This window comes from Leptonychotes weddellii, chromosome 2 (genome assembly GCF_054177405.1).
Source record: "Leptonychotes weddellii isolate Sample4059 chromosome 2, ASM5417740v2, whole genome shotgun sequence".
Lineage (NCBI taxonomy): Eukaryota > Metazoa > Chordata > Mammalia > Carnivora > Phocidae > Leptonychotes > Leptonychotes weddellii.
Window position 1 is genome coordinate 11,689,144 of NC_138370.1, and position 17,261 is coordinate 11,706,404.

Below are 17,261 nucleotides of genomic sequence, written 5' to 3' on the forward strand. Positions count from 1 at the left end.
AAGCAATAAAATTGCATTTTTAACAGTGACTGGTTTTTGACAAAACCTGGCTGTTTAATCTGAAGGATTTAAAGAATGACAATGAAATCCCTAGACGGTTCTCCGAAACACACCACACCGTACTGCCTGGGTTGATTTAATATTCAAGCAGTCAAAACCACGTAAGTGTCACAGGATAACAACACCACACAATCTCCGAGTCCCGTGCAATATTTTTGTTGTTACCAAGATGTCGAATTTTCTGGAGGGCTTTGTTTTGGCTTGCAATTTAAAATTTCCTGTAGATCAAAGTCTAGACTTCTCGCTGGACGTCAATGGTTACTTCTACTACTGTTTTCAAAAGTGCTCTAAAGAGGTCACCATACAGGTGCAGCACTCCTGCGAACGAACCGGATAGAAGGAGAAATCCACTTACGTTTTCTTTTTAGCTCAAAGGTACTACTCAGAAGAGGACTTGTTTTCATAGGCATTCCACTAAAATTCCCCGCGTATTCGTTCTATTTACAGCCATTTCTTTCAAAAACAAATGTTATTACATCCTGAGAGTCAGTCGGGCATTAAAATTAGCATCTCTGCTGAGCGTTTCATTTAACACTACACAAAAATTAAACCCTGAAAGTCGATCACATAGATAAGGACCTGGGCCTGTTTACTGATTAGGCTTTTATCCTCATTTCCCTTCTTCCCGCCCCCCGACCCCCAGCCGTTTTCAGTCTTAGGGTAAAAAGAGATGAAAAGGGGGTGGTGTGCCCCTCCTGCCTCTAAGCCCGCGCCGACGTTTAATGCTTAAACGTTCTGACACCTGGAGGGGATAAAATTCTTTTTAAAGGTTGTGTGTTGGACAAACACGTTTCTGGGGCAGAGGCAGACTAAACTAAACGGAGGATTCCTGAAGAGCCGGAAGGTGGACAAAACCTGCAAGGTACTTCGGAGGCGGGAGACCTGCCGCATATGAGGAAGGGCGGAAACATGCTAAAAGCCAGGAGGGAGATTTAAAAGGCGAGCCGACTAAAAGAGAAAGAAAATGCAGGGGGCCCGCGGAAGCACCGCCTACCTCGGCGACCAGCCCCCCGCCCCCCCCCCGGCGCTCCGTGAGCCCGAAAGCCGCCGCAGGAGGGCCGGGGCCCGCGGACTGTGCTGAGGCGGCGGCCGGACGAGCCGCGGCGGCTCGGCGGGAACACAGCCGCCGAGCATGCCGGGATCCGCGTCCGCTGCACGCTGGGTCGCGTAGTTCCCGCCGGCCTTACTCCAGGTTGTAGCGAAAAGCGGCCGGCCGCCTGCTGCTCTTTTAAAGCCCCGCGAGTTGCCGCGCCAGAGCCACCTGATGGGGAAAATGTCGGTAACACCGGGCCGAGGGAGTTGGACCGAGATTCCCCCTCCCTGTGGGAAAGTAGGAAGGAAGGAGCTGGCCACCTTCTCTCTCAAGTCCCATTCAGACATTGAGCAAAGAGGCGGGCTTGACAGTCCTTCCCCTTTAAGAGGGGGCGGGGCGCAGCTTGCCGTTTGGCCGTCCTCCGCACCCTCCCCCCGGGCCGAGAGCTGACAGACCAATCGCCCGAGCGGCGGTGGGAAGGCGGGAGAATGCGAACCCTTCGGTAGGGCGGTAGGGGCGGGCCCCCGTCCTTATTAGGAGTAAGTCCTGCGCAGGCGCAGAGGCGGCCGCAGCCGGAGGGGCGGGGGCAGTCCAGTGAGAGACTCTCCGACAGGCACGGAGGGTGATTGGGAGGAAAGGGGGCAGCGAGGGGCTTGTCATGGGGGTCCGTGCTACGAGACGGCATTGGTAGCATCGGGGGACTCCGAGGGGGACGGGAAGTGTCAACGCCCGGGACCCCGGCGCCAGGTCCGCCGGGGGATCCCCGCTGCTCTAGTCCTGGGGAGGGAGGGGAAAAAGGAGGGAGCCCTGATCTCGCCCCGCCCCTGGGCTTGTTACCGCGGGGGCGGGGAGTGCGGGCTTCTTTTGGGGGGAGTGGAGATCGGGGGACTCGGCTGTGCCCTCTTGAGCGGCTGCCGGTGTCCCCGCGGCGCCGGGCTGCCCAGCAGAGGAGCCGCGGCCGCCGTGGCTGTTGCATGTGTGGCTGCTGGATGCGGAGGCGGCGGCGGCGGCGGCGGCGAGGAGCAGCAGCGGCGGCAGGATGTTAGGGCAGCAGCAGCAGCAACTATACTCGTCGGCCGCGCTCCTGACCGGGGAGCGGAGCCGGCTCCTCACCTGCTACGTGCAGGACTACCTCGAGTGTGTGGAGTCGCTGCCCCACGACATGCAGAGGAACGTGTCTGTGCTTCGAGAGCTGGACAACAAATATCAAGGTAGGGGGCCGCGGGGCCGCGGGGCCGCCTGTGCGGGTCCTCCCCTCAGTCGGATTCGCTGGCGTCCGGGCACTGTCGCTCGGAGCCTGCCCGGGGAAGTGCCACTTTCCATTTCTCCTGTGACAGTCTCCCCGAGTGCACAGACAGGGTCTGGTGTGTGGGACGGAGGAGAGGGACTGGAGACCGGGTTCGCGGCCCTCCCTTCCCCCCGCTGCGGTCGGCGAGGACTTCTGTGGGGTATCACGGGTGGGGGTGGGGGCCGCTCGTCAGCCCCGCTGCAGACCCAGCGGCTGCAGCTGGTGTGGAGAGGAATCAGCCATTTTAAGCAGCATTTGTTCCGGCGCTTGCCTGCCCCGTGCCGCAGACCCTTCTGCCCCGGCGAGGGAGCGTGCAGCGGGCGGAGGGCTGTAGGGAGTGAGCGGCCGGCCGCAGCCGGGCTCCCGCTGCTCTCCGGGCCTTGGCTTTCCCCACCCCCCCCTCTGGCCCCCACCCCGAGAGCAGATGCATTGGAACGTGCGGGGGGGAGGGGGCAGGAGAGGGCCGCGAAGGCGGACTCGGGGAGGTCCCTCCCTCGGCTCTCCGGCTCCCGGCTCTGGAACGGAGTACGTTCCCTTCTCCCGCCCCAGGGAAAGTTCCGGGCCGCAGCCTTTCCCGAGCGCCATCAGCCAAATGGTTAAAAGGGGAGGGGTCCCCGCGGGGAAAGGAAGAGGGGCGTGTGTGTGGCGGGGAGGGCCTGCGGTCCCTGGGGCGGGGCCTGAGGGAGTGACGTAGAACATGGGAGGGGCGTGGACGGGCGCGCTCCCGCCCGCCTCGAAAATGGCTGGTCGCCGGAAGGTTTGGGCGGAGCTGGCTGGTGGGAAGGTGTCGGAACCTTGCCGAACGTTAGTTCTTTCCTAGCAGAGTCAGTGTTGAGGTTTGGGACATGTTTATCGTGGTTTTTCGACCCTTTCTCCATCACTCAATCAGGACGAAGAAACGCTCAGCTACTAGGACCATCGCTGACCCTAGCACCGCGTAGGTTCCGGGCCTGCGTCACTTCCGGGCCCCAGGTGGAAGTGGGTGGTTGACTGGGCAACCGCCTGGCGTCCCTTAACCCATGGGTCCCTCCTTCGCCAAGTTTGAGTGATGAGGCAAAAACCACCCTTTGTGGTCAGACCCAAGAAAACTAAGACGGGGAATCAGTCTTTTCCTACAGAGGGTATCATTTATCATCGACTGTTGGTGGACCTTTCGTGTACTACTAGGGGAGAAATTTAAATGGGGAACCCTTTTGCGTTTAATAAGCCTGATCAAGGAATAGACCTTGGACATAATGTGGAAACAGTCGTACGGACTTTAAAAAAATAACTTTTTGGACCCCGTTCTCTGTTTTTCTAGACCCGTCACTAATCTTATGATTTAGTCTCAAAGGAACCCACTTCTGGGGTGACATTTTCTGGCCTGTAGCATGTTAGAATATTTAATTGTTTCTGTGTTTTCGAATCTGTAATTTATTTCTGCCTTCCGAACCCATATGATAGGGTTGTTGATAAGACTGATCTCTTTTGGGGGAAAGAGAATTAAATGGTGTTTACTTACTGTGTGTCATCACTGTGCCAGGTCCAGAACATTATCTCACAATAATCCTATGAAGTAAAAATATATTTTACAGACCAGTTAAAGTTTACAAGGAGTTTAAGTGACTTGTTCAATTAACTAGGTGGGGAAGTAGGCTGGCTACTTCATGTGCACATCCTTTTTTTTTTTTTAACTATTAACTTTTTATAAAAACTTACTTAGTAAAAACTCTCCAAAGATATTTTCTACAGACATGGAGCACATACATGAATTGTAGCCTAAAAATGATACATATGTGCTGTATATTGAACACTTTAGTTTTTCAAATAGTAACTCTGAGGTTTTTAAAACTTGCATGGTTTTACATTTCCTTAAAGACACATATTTGCCTTTAAAAGAGTTAAGCTATTTTCATCTGAATTTGGGAGGGAAAATCGGTTACAGGGAAATCTGCCATCTTGATCATCTAGAATTGTCCTAAGTAGCTCTAGTAACATCAGAAACAGTATTAGGCTTTAAAAGATTGAGAGATTATAAACATTTTCAGCTCCATTAAGGTTGGTTATTTCAAGATTAATATAGAAGAAGGATCTAGTTTTCAGTCTGTGCCCATGCTTACTAAGCTCCGCTTCCACAATTTAGCTTTATATATTTGTGTGTTCTTGGTTCACATTTCATATGCTTTTTATTTCTTTGCTAGTTCTTAAGTATCTTCTGTTTTTGGATTTAATACTTCCTGCAGTATTTAGTGATATAAATTATACAGGAAATCAAAAAAGTTTCTCTCCTACCTATTTGAGATGCTTTGAAAAATTACTGAAGAATCAAAAACTTTTAAAAATAGAGAAATGAAGACAACAGTTTCACAATTGAGAGAAGTATTTATTATGGGATATGGGTATTAGAGAGCCTCAGTTTTTGTTCCAATATTCTTGTTCATAATTGCTTGGGTAAATAACCATTGAACTAAAAATTAATAATTTCAAGTGCCTTCCATGCAGCTTAGTAGAAAGTGCTAAACGGTGGAGCCAGACATACCTGTCTGGCAGAGTTCAAAGTCTGGGGTTGTTACCTCTTGAACTTCATTTTCTTCATGTATAGAAGTGATAGCTTCCTCATGGGGTTGCCTTGGAGATTAAATGAGAAAATCTTTATCGCATAAAAGGGGCTTAGTAAGTGTTAGTTTCCCTTCTTTCACTATGTAGTTAAGGAGTCTTAGAAATAAGAATTCTTCTCATATACAGTTATCAGTTTGCCTGTATGATAGAATATAATTAGCGTCTAACTCCTGATAGTTAGGTACAGAATATTTAAAATAAGATTTACCTTTATTTTTTAATCCTCAAGTTTTGTGTCTGAGGGGAAAATACATAATTATTTTTCCTGGAGAAAAATTATGTTCTTAAGAAAACCACTTACATACCTAGCTGGGCAAATGGGCTAGATATGAACTTTGTTTTAAAATATGCTGTGCAGGTATGAGGACCCTCAAATATGTGGTGGCAGTTTGTCATGTATCCCAGGTTAAGCAGTTGTCCATCAAGTGTGAGTACGTTTAATTTCTAGGGAGGAGTTAATGCCTAAGAGTCGTGTTGAAGACCTGCTTTGTGTTAACCTTTCTTGCAGACAGCCGTAGTGTACACATTTTACTCGTCTAACATTTCTGTTGTTATCATTAGAGTAATAATATTAGAAGGTAAAACAATATTAGAAGGTATGCCACGTGCTGGTAGTACTGTTAGAATATAATAAATGATACGCTATGTGGTGTGGTAAATTAGAGTCAATTTTTGTTTCTCCACCTTTAGTAAGACAGAATTCTCTTTTAGATAGCTTTATCTCATAAGGACAAGAAATAGAACAGATTTGAATAAAAAACTAATCTTATGTAAATTTTTTGTGACATCTGGAACTATATTTTCAGATTTTTGTATACCATCTAGTGACTCAGACATTTTTAATTGATTTAAATGTGTCCCACACGCTATACAATACCCAAATCAGCAGTTTAAAAAGCTTAAAACCAACTGCTGAGTTATCTACAAAAGCAGAGTGCCCCAGTGCTGACTTTACTGTAATTTTATTAGTAGCTTAGTCAGTTGATGCCAGAATCTGAACCTAAACCTACCCTGGAAATAGTTTGGTTTTCAGAATCTCCCATATGATAAAATAAATGAGCTATTAAAACTAATATGGTGGGAAGAGTTACTTGTGTCTGCTTTGTTTAAGAGTGCCCAGGAATATGATATGAACGTCAAGGTGAATGTCTCTCTGGAGTCATGTAGCAAGTCATTGATTGAACTGTAAATCCTGTAAACACAGATGGATAGTCATCTGTAGCTTAGTTTTAGAACCTCTCTAAGTTTTACAGTTGAAGTCTGGCATGTAAATTTTATTACAGTGTTTTGAGGTTCAGATGACGTATAAGTGACTTCACTAGGTAGACTATAAAGTGGCATACAATGTTCTTGCCCATGTAAAATACTTCGAGTATTAATTAGTACACATATCTCCTATCCTTTAAAAAAAATTTTTTTTTTTAAGATTTTATTTATTTACTTGACAGAGAGAGATAGAGAGCACAAGCAGGGGGAACTGCAGGCAGAGAGAGATGGAGAAGCAGGCTCTCCCCCCACAACCCCTGGGAAGGAGCCCGATGGGATCATGACCAAAGCCGAAGGCAGATGCTCAACCGACTGAGCCACCCAGACACCCAGTGTTTTTTTGGTTTTTGTTTTTGTTTTTTAAGTAAGCTCAACACCCAATGTGGGCTTGAATTCATGACCCCGAGATCAACAGTCATATGCTCTACCAACTGAGCCAGCCACGCACTCCTCTTATCCTTTTTAATATAGACTGAGTATTAGAAAGCTTTGTAAAAATAAATAAATAAATAAATAATTGTAAAAAAGCTTTGTATTCTTATTAGTTTATTTCTAAATATACTTTCATATTGGATAACATACGGTCTTTCTATGGGAAATAATGTCTTTCAAAGTATACATACCAAGAGGAGTGTGATTTATGATTTGAGTTCATTCAACTTTACTAGTTCTGTGAAAGATAACTTAAAAAATATTATATGTGCTAATGCACAAATGTTCTGATTTTTCTCTTACGTTTTTAGAAACATTAAAGGAAATTGATGATGTCTATGAAAAATATAAGAAAGAAGATGATTCAAACCAGAAAAAACGCCTACAGCAACATCTCCAGAGAGCATTAATCAATAGTCAAGAATTGGGAGATGAAAAAATTCAGATTGTCACACAGATGCTCGAATTGGTGGAAAATCGGGCAAGGCAAATGGAGTTGCATTCACAGTGTTTTCAAGATCCTGCTGAAGGTGAACGGGCCTCAGATAAGGCAAAGATGGATTCCAGCCAACCGGAAAGATCTTCAAGAAGACCCCGCAGACAGCGAACCAGTGAAAGCCGTGATTTATGTCACATGACGAATGGGATTGAAGACTGTGATGATCAGCCACCTAAAGAAAAGAAATCCAAGTCAGCCAAGAAAAAGAAACGCTCCAAGGCCAAGCAGGAAAGGGAAGCATCACCTGTTGAGTTTGCAATTGATCCCAATGAACCTACATACTGTTTATGTAACCAAGTGTCTTATGGGGAAATGATCGGATGTGACAATGAACAGTGTCCAATTGAATGGTTTCACTTTTCGTGTGTTTCGCTTACCTATAAACCAAAGGGGAAGTGGTATTGCCCAAAGTGCAGGGGAGATAATGAGAAAACAATGGACAAAAGTACTGACAAGGCAAAAAAGGATAGAAGATCGAGGTAGTAAATGCCATCCACATTTTAAAAGGTTATTTGTCTTTTATATAATTCTTTCAGAATTTACTTTCGGAAAATGTTTTAGGGTAAATGCATAAGACTATGCAATAATTTTTAATCATTAGTATTAATGGTGTATTAAAAGTTGTTGTACTTTGTCTGTGACCTTAATTTTCTGCACTGAATTACCAAATATTTTAAACCAGGTAGTCTTTAGATCACCTGATGAAAGGAGCAGGGAATAGGGAGAGGGTGGTGTGAATATTATAAAAACTTCACAAACCATGCCTATTTCATTTTCATTTAAAACTACAATGCTGTTTTTTGGGTAAACACCAAAATTTTGCTAGCATTTTAGTTCTCTGGGCTTTAAAAAATTTAGGTACAGTTGGAGTTCTCTGTAAGCATTCAGATTATCTTGGGTAATTTACAATATGAGCACTACATTTAGAGCTTCTTTCTCCCTAGCCCCATTTATACATACACTTGTTCATCTCTAGTCTTCCAAGAGTTTAAGGAGCTAGAGATAAGAATAATTTGGGATTCCATGTGGAATAATGTGCTCTTACTAGAGTATTTGCTGCTGTATTTTCCTTAGTAGCATTTTGATACACTGTCAGTAGCCCATTTGTAAATGCCTTGCTGCTGAATCATAGATACATTTAATCTAGTGCTTAATAAGGGAGTTGTGTTTTGTTTTGTTTTAATTGGGACAGGTAAGCATAGTTAGGATACCAAAAATGGTGCCATTGGCTTATATTGGAAAATAAGGGGTTATGTAGTATCATGGTTCAAGGTTGAGCAATTTAAAAAATGCATCTTATTTAATAACATTTTCCACGTAACCCGCTGCTATGATGCCTAGCCACAGGCCTGTCAGTGGGAAAAAGGGCATACGTTAGTCTTTAAATACTGCCTTTATGTCAAACAGGAGTTTAAATAGTTTTCTAGTGGCTATAGTTGATTTCTGTCCCAATCAGTGATTATATATTATTTTAAGTAGTAGTGTATTCACTTTAACTTTCTGGTATTGGTGCTGTTTGATGTTTTCACGTTTAATGAACTAATTTCGTTATAACAATGCAATTAATAATATATTTGTAAATTGAATTTTCCAAGATTCTGATATTTTACGGATAAGCATATTGATGGATATATGAACATCTATTCGGAGAATTTTTTGGTTTGGGGGAGGAGGCATCAGATTAACTAGTCCTTTAAATCTATGTGTAACATACTTTTTATTCCTCATTTTTCCCTAATCTGATGATCTTGATTCTTTTTGATTAACATGTGAAAAATTCTGTCTGCTTGTTTGGAAAAAAAAAACAAACTTTTTTTTTTTCCTCTTCTAGCTCTCCTGTGTGACTTTTAGGCATGTTACTTCACCATCCTCTGGATGTCAGGTTATTCATCTGTAATATGAGGTTGGCTTAAATATCTCTAAGGTTCTTTTGAGATCCATAGTATTTGCACTATAGTGAGGATTTTAATAATCAAATGACTTATTTTTCTCTTTTTTAAATTTTGTCCTTCATTCTGAGATGTGAAGACAGTTTAAAGGTGATCTTTGAGACAGGTAAATGCACAATATTTGATTAACTTCTGTCCTAAGGATGTTTTGCTTGATGACTGGAAGCAGTTGGTTATGTTGCTTCTTGAGCGAGAAATATCAGGCAGCATGATGATGAATTTATTTTATTGTAACGTAGTTGAGTTGTAAAAAAAATTCTTTTCTCTTGAGAATACCGCATTTTGTCTTAGTGATTACATCCTCATTACCAGGATAGAGCTATTTACCTGACACCATTAAAAATATCCGTATGTGCACAGTCTCCAAAAGCTTTCAGCTGTGACTATGTAGAAGTCAACACTTTTTCATACATTAAATTTCCCTCAGTATATGAGGAAGAAAAACAACTTCATAATAGAAGTACCCAAATTTGTATTAGGCTTGATAGGAAAACAGATATGGAAAATCCTGGAAGATGTGCTCTCTTTATGACCTAATGTTTGAGACAGTTTTATTTTTATGAATTTTTTGTTTGTTTTCTATACCACACAGGAAATAGAAGTCTTAAGTTTGCATAACATTTTGACTAGGATTTCTTTTTTAAGATTTTAGATTTCATATACTGTCTCATACCATGGTTATCAACTCATGCTATAAACCAGTGGTTGCTAAACTTGTCTCCTATTAGAATTACCTCAAAAGCTTCAAGAAATGCAGATACCTGTGTCCCACACCCAGCAATTGTGATCTAATTCATTTGGAATGTGGCTGAAACAGAATTTTTTTTTAAATCCCCAGGTGATTCTAATCTACAGAAAAGTTTTTTAGAACTGCTGTATTACAAAAATTTGAGCCTACTGAAAACTGTGGGTGACTTCTCTACATCCGGATTTATACGACTGTCTAGCACATAGAAGTTCTGATACATGCACAAGAGGTTGTCCCTTGCCCCCAGTGGTCTGCCAACACTTAAAGACTCAACACTTGAGTGCTCCTTGTGTGCTGGGCACTGTTCTAATCAGTGGTGGTTTCAAAAGAAAAAGTCCTTGCTCATGCACCAGACGTTTTGATGGGGAGTCAAATGTGTGTAATGTTAGGTAACTGTTAGAGGGGAGTAAAGCAGAGTAACAAGATGGATGGGATGGGAGGTGAGTCTTAATTATGGTGATTAAAGAAAGTCTTAAAGGAAGTGATCTTTGAGCTGAGACCAGAGGGAAAGAAGCAAGTGAGCAAGGCAAAGATTTAAAGGAAAGGAGGAGTCAAACAAGCTTGCTGGTTTGATGAGAGCACTTGACACAGTGTGGGAGGGACTAGAAAACGACTCTCGAAAGCCACGGTAGAAAATTTGGGAAGGGTTTATATTGAAGAATTGTTTGAAGATCACTCTGATCATGCTGCATGCAAAGTGTGTCATAGGGAGGCTTGGTGAAAATAGGGAGTATCAGGAGACTCTCTTAGAAGTCTTTGCACCAGAAATATTGGTAGCTTAGACCAGGGCGGTAGCCGTGGAAGTGGTGGCAAGTGGTAGGACTCTTATGTCCTCAAGATCCTGCCAGCGGAAGGATTTTGGCCCAGCAATCAGAAAGCAAAGAGATGACCAGGGTGACTCTTAGGTTTTTTGGCTTGAGGGGACAAATCAAGATTTCTGTTTGCATTTGGGTTTGAGATACCTGATTTCTCATGGGATCCAGCATGGAATTGAGGGAGGGGCCAGGAGCTAAACTTTTGGGATCCAGCATGGAATTGAGGGAGGGGCCAGGAGCTAAACATTTGGGATCCAGCATGGAATTGAGGGAGGGACCATTTGGGAATTAGCCAATAAGAGTTTAGAGGCATGTGACAAATCACTTGTAAACAGATAAGTGCCTCTCAAATTTTAATGTGCCTGAGAGTCACCTGTTTCTGTTAAAATGCAAATTCGGTTTCAGTAGGTCTGGTGTGGGGCCTGAGGTGCTACGTTTCTAACAAGCTCTTCAGCGAGGCTGATGCTGCTGGCTCTGGGACCCACGGTTTGAGGTGCAACCGTGTGGATCCAGAAGAGGGTGGGGTGGGTCCTGGGGCACACCCAGCATTTGGAAGGGGGAGCCAGCAAAGGAGACTTCCAGATCTCTCAGATAAAGCAGAAAAATGTGGCACACCAGAACAAAAGTGATGTGTTTCAAGAAGGGAATGGTCATTCAAGTGCTGCACAAATAAGATGAGGACCGAATTAGCCACTAGGTTGAGGGTTTTTCTGAGTTAACAGGCTCTGAGTTTGGGGATGAAGAACTGCTTGGAGTGGGTTGTGAGCAGAAGGGGACAGAAGTAGAACCAGCAGTTGCGGACAACTCAAGTTTTGATGTAAAGTGGAGCATGGATGGAGCTGAGGTGTGGGTGAGCAAGGGAGGATTTTAACTCAAGGAGACAATATAGCATGATCATATGCAGACTGGAAAATTCCATTAGAAGGGGACAGATACATGCTGTCAGCTGAAGTGGCTTATGGCAGGAGTGAAATCTGAATAGGCAGGCAAGTGGGAATGAGTGAGAACGCACACTTAAGAGGGATTCATCTCAAATGGGCACAGGGACAGTTCCAGTTCACGTGTCAGGAAGGAAGATGGTGTTTTAACTCATTTATTAAAATATTTATTGTACACCTATTACTTACAAGGCACTGTTTTAGGTCCTCGGGAATAAAACAGGGATCAAGACAAGATACAAATCTTTGTAACTGGTTGGTGCTTAGGTTCTGGAAGTGAACAGGTGTGAATGCAGATAGCTCGCTAGATTTGGTATTGGGGAAAATGAGATGATTCTCTCTTAACAGCTTCCACTTTCCCCATTGAAGGCCTGAGATGGGAAAGGGGGAGGGATGTTCGAAATATCCCTGAGGATGGTGGGAGAGTGGACCAGGAAGGCCAGTCAGAACGGTGGGTCAGCTGGAGCCTTTGGTCATAACTTCAAACAAACTGGTACCTCCTTCTGTTGCTTGAATGCAAACCAAAAAAGAGAACGGATAAAATAACAAAATTTCAAAATATCCCTACAGGGAGCTAGAAAAAACAGCTCTCCTGTCCTTTTTATATGCCCAGTAGGTGGCTTCCTTGGAAGGATCTATCCTCATCCCCCCACCCGAAATGGAGAGGAGCCCGTCTTCGAGGAGCAGTGGAGGTAGAAATAAGTCAGACCGCTCTTCAGCCCTTCCTGAATCAAGTGCTTACAGTTTGATGTCATTGAAAATCTATTTTAAGTAAAGTGTAATTTATCTTGGAATTACCCTTATTATGTCACCTAAACTCTATACATCAATTAGAGAGACCAAAGCCCCTTTTTCATATCCTATATGTGAGGGCAGGACGGTACCCTATCTGAGGATTCCAGAGATGCGGATTTCTCTGGGGTCTCAGCTGGCTGGCTTCTCCTCCTTGGCCTGCAGTTTGTTCAGCTGTAAAACGAATGATTTAAGATACAGTTATGCCAAAAACATGGTTATTAGTATTTACATCCCTTGACATTGTTAGGAAAGAGTTCTCCAGGTCACAAACTTACTAATTGTTGAGTTTATGAAAGAACGGGGTTTAGTTCACGTAACTAGTAACTGGACTTCCAAACAGGGTTTTCTAAACTTCAGACACTGGAATGATCTTGATGGATTTTCGCCATGTCCACATCCCATTCTAGTTTTATATTTGGAAGTATTACTTAAAACTTTTCTTTCAAACAACTCACTTTTTGATGCCAATTTATTTTTAAAAGAAGGCATATCACTTTGGTGAGTGGAAAATTAGTATCACTGACTGGATTACCTTAAAATACAATGGAAACAAAGCAGTGTTACTAAATTCTAGCTATGTAGGATTGCTGTGGAAACAGCCTCCAATCTGTTCTCCCTTTTTAAGAAGTGTGATTAATAAATACTCTTAGGTAAGGGTAAAAAGACATGTAAGCACCAAATCAAGTCTTTCTGCATGATGTAACCAAAAAGATTTAAAGAGAATTTTGAGCACTCCCTTAACCATCCTTCTCTGGGAAACACTTTAAGCAACAGAAGGTTAGCTACTGCAGTTTCTCGACTATCAGTATAAAACAGAAATACGAACATGTCTTAAAGGCATCTATCTACCTACATGCATGCAGATGGACTCTGCCTAGTAATAAAGGTTTCTGTAACCACCCCCGCCCCTTCCCAAGGTATTGACCAGCATTACCCACATCAGTATTAAAGTAACTGACGTTACCCTGACTCAGAGTTTCTGGTCTTGTCAGTTTTTTAATCTCAGGATAAAAATAATGCAGCTCTTTCAATGACACTCAGTGAGCAGAGAGAGATGTCCCGGGCGGCCTTGTTTGTGGTGCTTTGGGGCCTGGCATTCCAGCTTTGAAAAAAAAAAACCCTTAAAATTTTCCAGATAACTTCCTCAGTTGCCCACTGGCTAGTGAGTGGATTCTTGATTTGGCAATCTTCATTGTAAAAAAAAAAAAAAAAAAAATTCCAATTTCCTTATGAATTAGATAATACCAACATGTCCTAACACTGAAGGCCTGAGATTTAGGGTGTCGCAGTGTGTTTTGGTATGGTGAGTAGTTGTGCGCCCACATGCACTAAAGTAGTCTTTCGCGTTTTAATTGTATTAGATAAAAATTGTCCTGCCTTCTTAGATATGTCCTTCAATCCTTTTTGACATACGGTATGACGTAAACGAAGATTTGATGTCTTCATCCTTTGACTCGGCACCATGTTTATGTACGGGGATATCCTTCGATCTTGCCCCAGTGTGGAGGGCTGTTACCTCTCTACTTGCCTCAGACTAGTTTTTAAAATAAATGTGGCTGCTTTTAATGAGTTTCGTTCTTCGTTGCTTCTAAAACTGCCTGCCTAGCACTGGAAAAGCATTTGGTCAAACTTGTGTCTAGCTTAAAAATAAATACATTCTAAGAGAGGATCTAGTGCTTGAGCTTTAATGTATGGTTTTGGTTTTTTAAATATGTGGATTCCCCTCCCCCCCCCGCCCCTGTTTTTGACTGTGTTCAGATGGCAGTTTTGCTATATCCTTGCTATGAACAGCAAAACTGAATTACTTTGACCAGAGTCCTTAATTTATTTATATAGTACATTAATCTTAGAAACTTCCCACATAGAAGCAAACGTGTTAGGCCAACCAGCTTGTTTGCTCTCCAAAGATTCAGGTTTTAGACTAGTGATACGGGATCATGCCCTCAGTGGGAAGTAAGGGTTTGGGTACGGACACGGACAGAAGAACTGCTGTTAGGCTTATCAGGAATGTAGAATTAGGTAGCATGTAGCACCGCCAAGCCTTTAAGACAGACTTTATTGTACTTTTGGCCCATCCTGAGACATGGTAAATCCCTCAACTGTCAGAAATTTCCCCCTCTGAGCTTTAGAGTGTGTTTTGCTTTTTGGTTATAAATTTGCATTTCTCACCAACTTGAAAAAAAATCAATTCTCACGGATTAAGGAAAGAGATTATATAAACTGTAGCAAAATAGCAACTGAAAAGTTACTCAGTTTTGACTACAAAACGTTGATAGTAGCTTTGGCTTTGAATTTATGATGCTTGAGTATTACACTGAAAAAAAAATTTTTTTTAAAGATTTTTATTTATTTATTTGACAGAGAGAAACACAGCAAGAGAGGGAACACAAGCAGGGGGAGTGGGAGAGGGAGAAGCAGGCTTCCTGTGGAGCAGGGAGCCCGATGCGGGGCTCGATTCCAGGACCCTGGGATCATGACCTGAGCCGAAGGCAGACACCCAACAACTGAGCCACCCAGGCGCCCCTACACTGAAAATTTTCTACATCTACATCAGTTTAGTGTTATTTTGGAATAATTCTGGCTGAATTTAAGGTGTAATTTAGTAAAACAGACAATCTAGAACTTTTCTGATTACACAGTAGAAAAGAAACTTTCCATGGCTAGTTAAGAGAGGAAAGCAATAGAAGGATGTAACTTATTTTTTCTTATTTAAATCTTTGTTAAAATCCATCTGAAATTAGGTCAAATGTTTAATTATCTGGGATTGAGAGATTTTAAAACTTTTATATATTACTTTCATATCATGTGAAAATCGGAAAACAAGACTGAGCCTTTTAAGCTAACAAGAGTTGAGTTTAGGATCTTGGTAAAGCATTTTTGTAAAGAAGTACTTTATGTCTCAGAGAGTTTGTAGTACCTGCTTAAATAATTCGTGGGTAACTCCATGAGTTGCAAAATAGTAGCTAAGGGTACTATTTTACGTGAGGGGTTAAGGTAGACGAATTGCTGGGGTTTTTTGCTTGTTTGTTTTTGTTTTTTTACCAGATACCCGAATCTTTGTTCTACTCGTTATGTCCCACTGAAGACCATCCTTCTGAGGGAGCAAAAATGCAAACATTATGCTATGAAAGAGAATGTTACTGCACACAATCACTGGTAAATAATTCCCAGACATAAACTGTGTGTCCTTTCTTTCCTTGCCATTTTTTTCCATTTTTCCACTGACCTGCCTCATCCTGACCTTTGACGTTAGTATGACAATTCAAGGATAATTTAGGTAGGCTGAAAGAACAATTCGCAAAAGCATACCACCTAGAACTAGAAGAACATTCCTGTGGTGACCAACCAACATCTCTGCCTTGCAGTGACATTATATTCCAAACCAGAGTTTTCCTAAAGTGTTCCATGGATCCTGGAATGCTCTTCTGCCCAAAAGAAGCTAGGGTATTTGGCATGTGATACCCCTACTCTTAGAGATTCAAAAGGTACGTGATAGAGGTTCTGAGAAATCTTGCCACATTTGCCCTGTAATGCCTCTTCATACCCTGAGGAAGTAGGAGGTCTTTCAAACTTTTTGAGACTATTGCCCCTAAACTATACCGTGAAAGGATCATATTCAGATGTTTTGGGTGATGATACTGTATGGGGAGTTACACCCCAGCCCCTCTTTCCTACAAGCCTCAGTATTCTTGATACCATTTGTACCACTGTTCGAAGGCCTCAGGGACAGGGACTTGTACCTTCTTTCTGTCTGTTAGGCAGTTTTAGGAATTTAGCCTTCCTAAATGAATCCGATACAACAAATAACTATCGTTCAAGTAAGAATTGTCTGTCAAATATAACTGGGTTATGTAGCCCTATTAGCTCAACCTTGAAAGTATTGTGCTCAGTTTCTCGATTGGTAAAATTGGCCTAGATTTCTTAGGTACAAAGTAGCTATAACCTTCATATTTGATCAGAGAAATTCCAGAAGAGACCACTGTTAATAATCTTGTACCCGTTTCTGGGAAAAGCATGGACTACAAAGAGCAAGTAATAATAAAGATCTGAACCCAAGCCATATTTTATTATTACCATATGAGTCAATGATGTCAGAACTGACCTCTGGGGAAAATTTTGTGCTCCCAGTGGGCTCGACATTTATTAGGATTTAATGTCGTGATACCCCTTTGGCTCTAGAAACTATAAAGATCAAGTAAACTGTTGTCCTTGGAGATTTTTATTGTTATTTCAAAGTAATATAATTTGTTTCTGTAAAATGCATTTACTGAAAAGGCAGAATTTCTTAACCAATGTCATGGCCAGAAATTTCTATGAAAGGGTAGGGAAATACTTTCTGTAGATAGAACTAAAATCTAAATTGTGTATGAGGCACAGGGCCTCTGGAGAAAATGGGTGGTAGCCAATTGCCCAAGACTTATAACTCCAGGCAATAACTGGCAGAGTTCCAAATTTACCATTTCTAGCACAGTTTAGTTGAGAGAGTAGGAAATTTTTTTATTTGTTTCACACTGTTATTAGTTGGGGTCTTCAGAGAGATCAATAGCCATGAGGAATAAGATAAGTAAATTATTCCTGGAACCAGAAGATTAAGCTAACGCAGTAATCGATGAGAAAGAGGAAAAGAAAAAGAAAGAAAAGAAAGAGGGAGGAAGGGGAGGAGGGAGGGAGGAAGGAATGAAGGAAGGAAGCAAGGAAGCAAGGAAGGAGGGAGGGAAAGGGGGAAAGGAAAGGAAAAGAAAAAGAAAAAAGAGCAAAATTCTCTACCTACCACCATCACGCTCGGAAGCATCACGTCAAGTTTTTCCAAACTGCAGGGGTGCCATAAATTCTTTTAAAA

General features: G+C 42.5%; 1 protein-coding gene across 1 annotated transcript; it reads left to right on the forward strand.

The window, feature by feature from the left end:
• Positions 1-1,777: 1,777 nt before the first annotated feature.
• Positions 1,778-13,990, forward strand: ING2 (inhibitor of growth family member 2). Its single transcript, XM_006749551.3, has 2 exons — positions 1,778-2,304; positions 6,989-13,990. Exons 1-2 carry the CDS (start codon positions 2,133-2,135, stop codon positions 7,657-7,659), a joined length of 843 nt encoding a protein of 280 aa, XP_006749614.1. The 5' UTR covers positions 1,778-2,132; the 3' UTR covers positions 7,660-13,990.
• Positions 13,991-17,261: the final 3,271 nt, after the last annotated feature.

What these genes read in the sequence shown, in the direction of transcription:
- ING2 (XM_006749551.3), top strand. Translation starts at nt 2,133, where the DNA reads ATGTTAGGGCAGCAGCAGCAGCAACTATACTCGTCGGCCGCGCTCCTG. An exon ending in GCTGGACAACAAATATCAAG is followed by an intron (nt 2,305 to 6,988) that starts GTAGGGGGCCGC and finishes TTACGTTTTTAG; the next exon opens with AAACATTAAAGGAAATTGAT.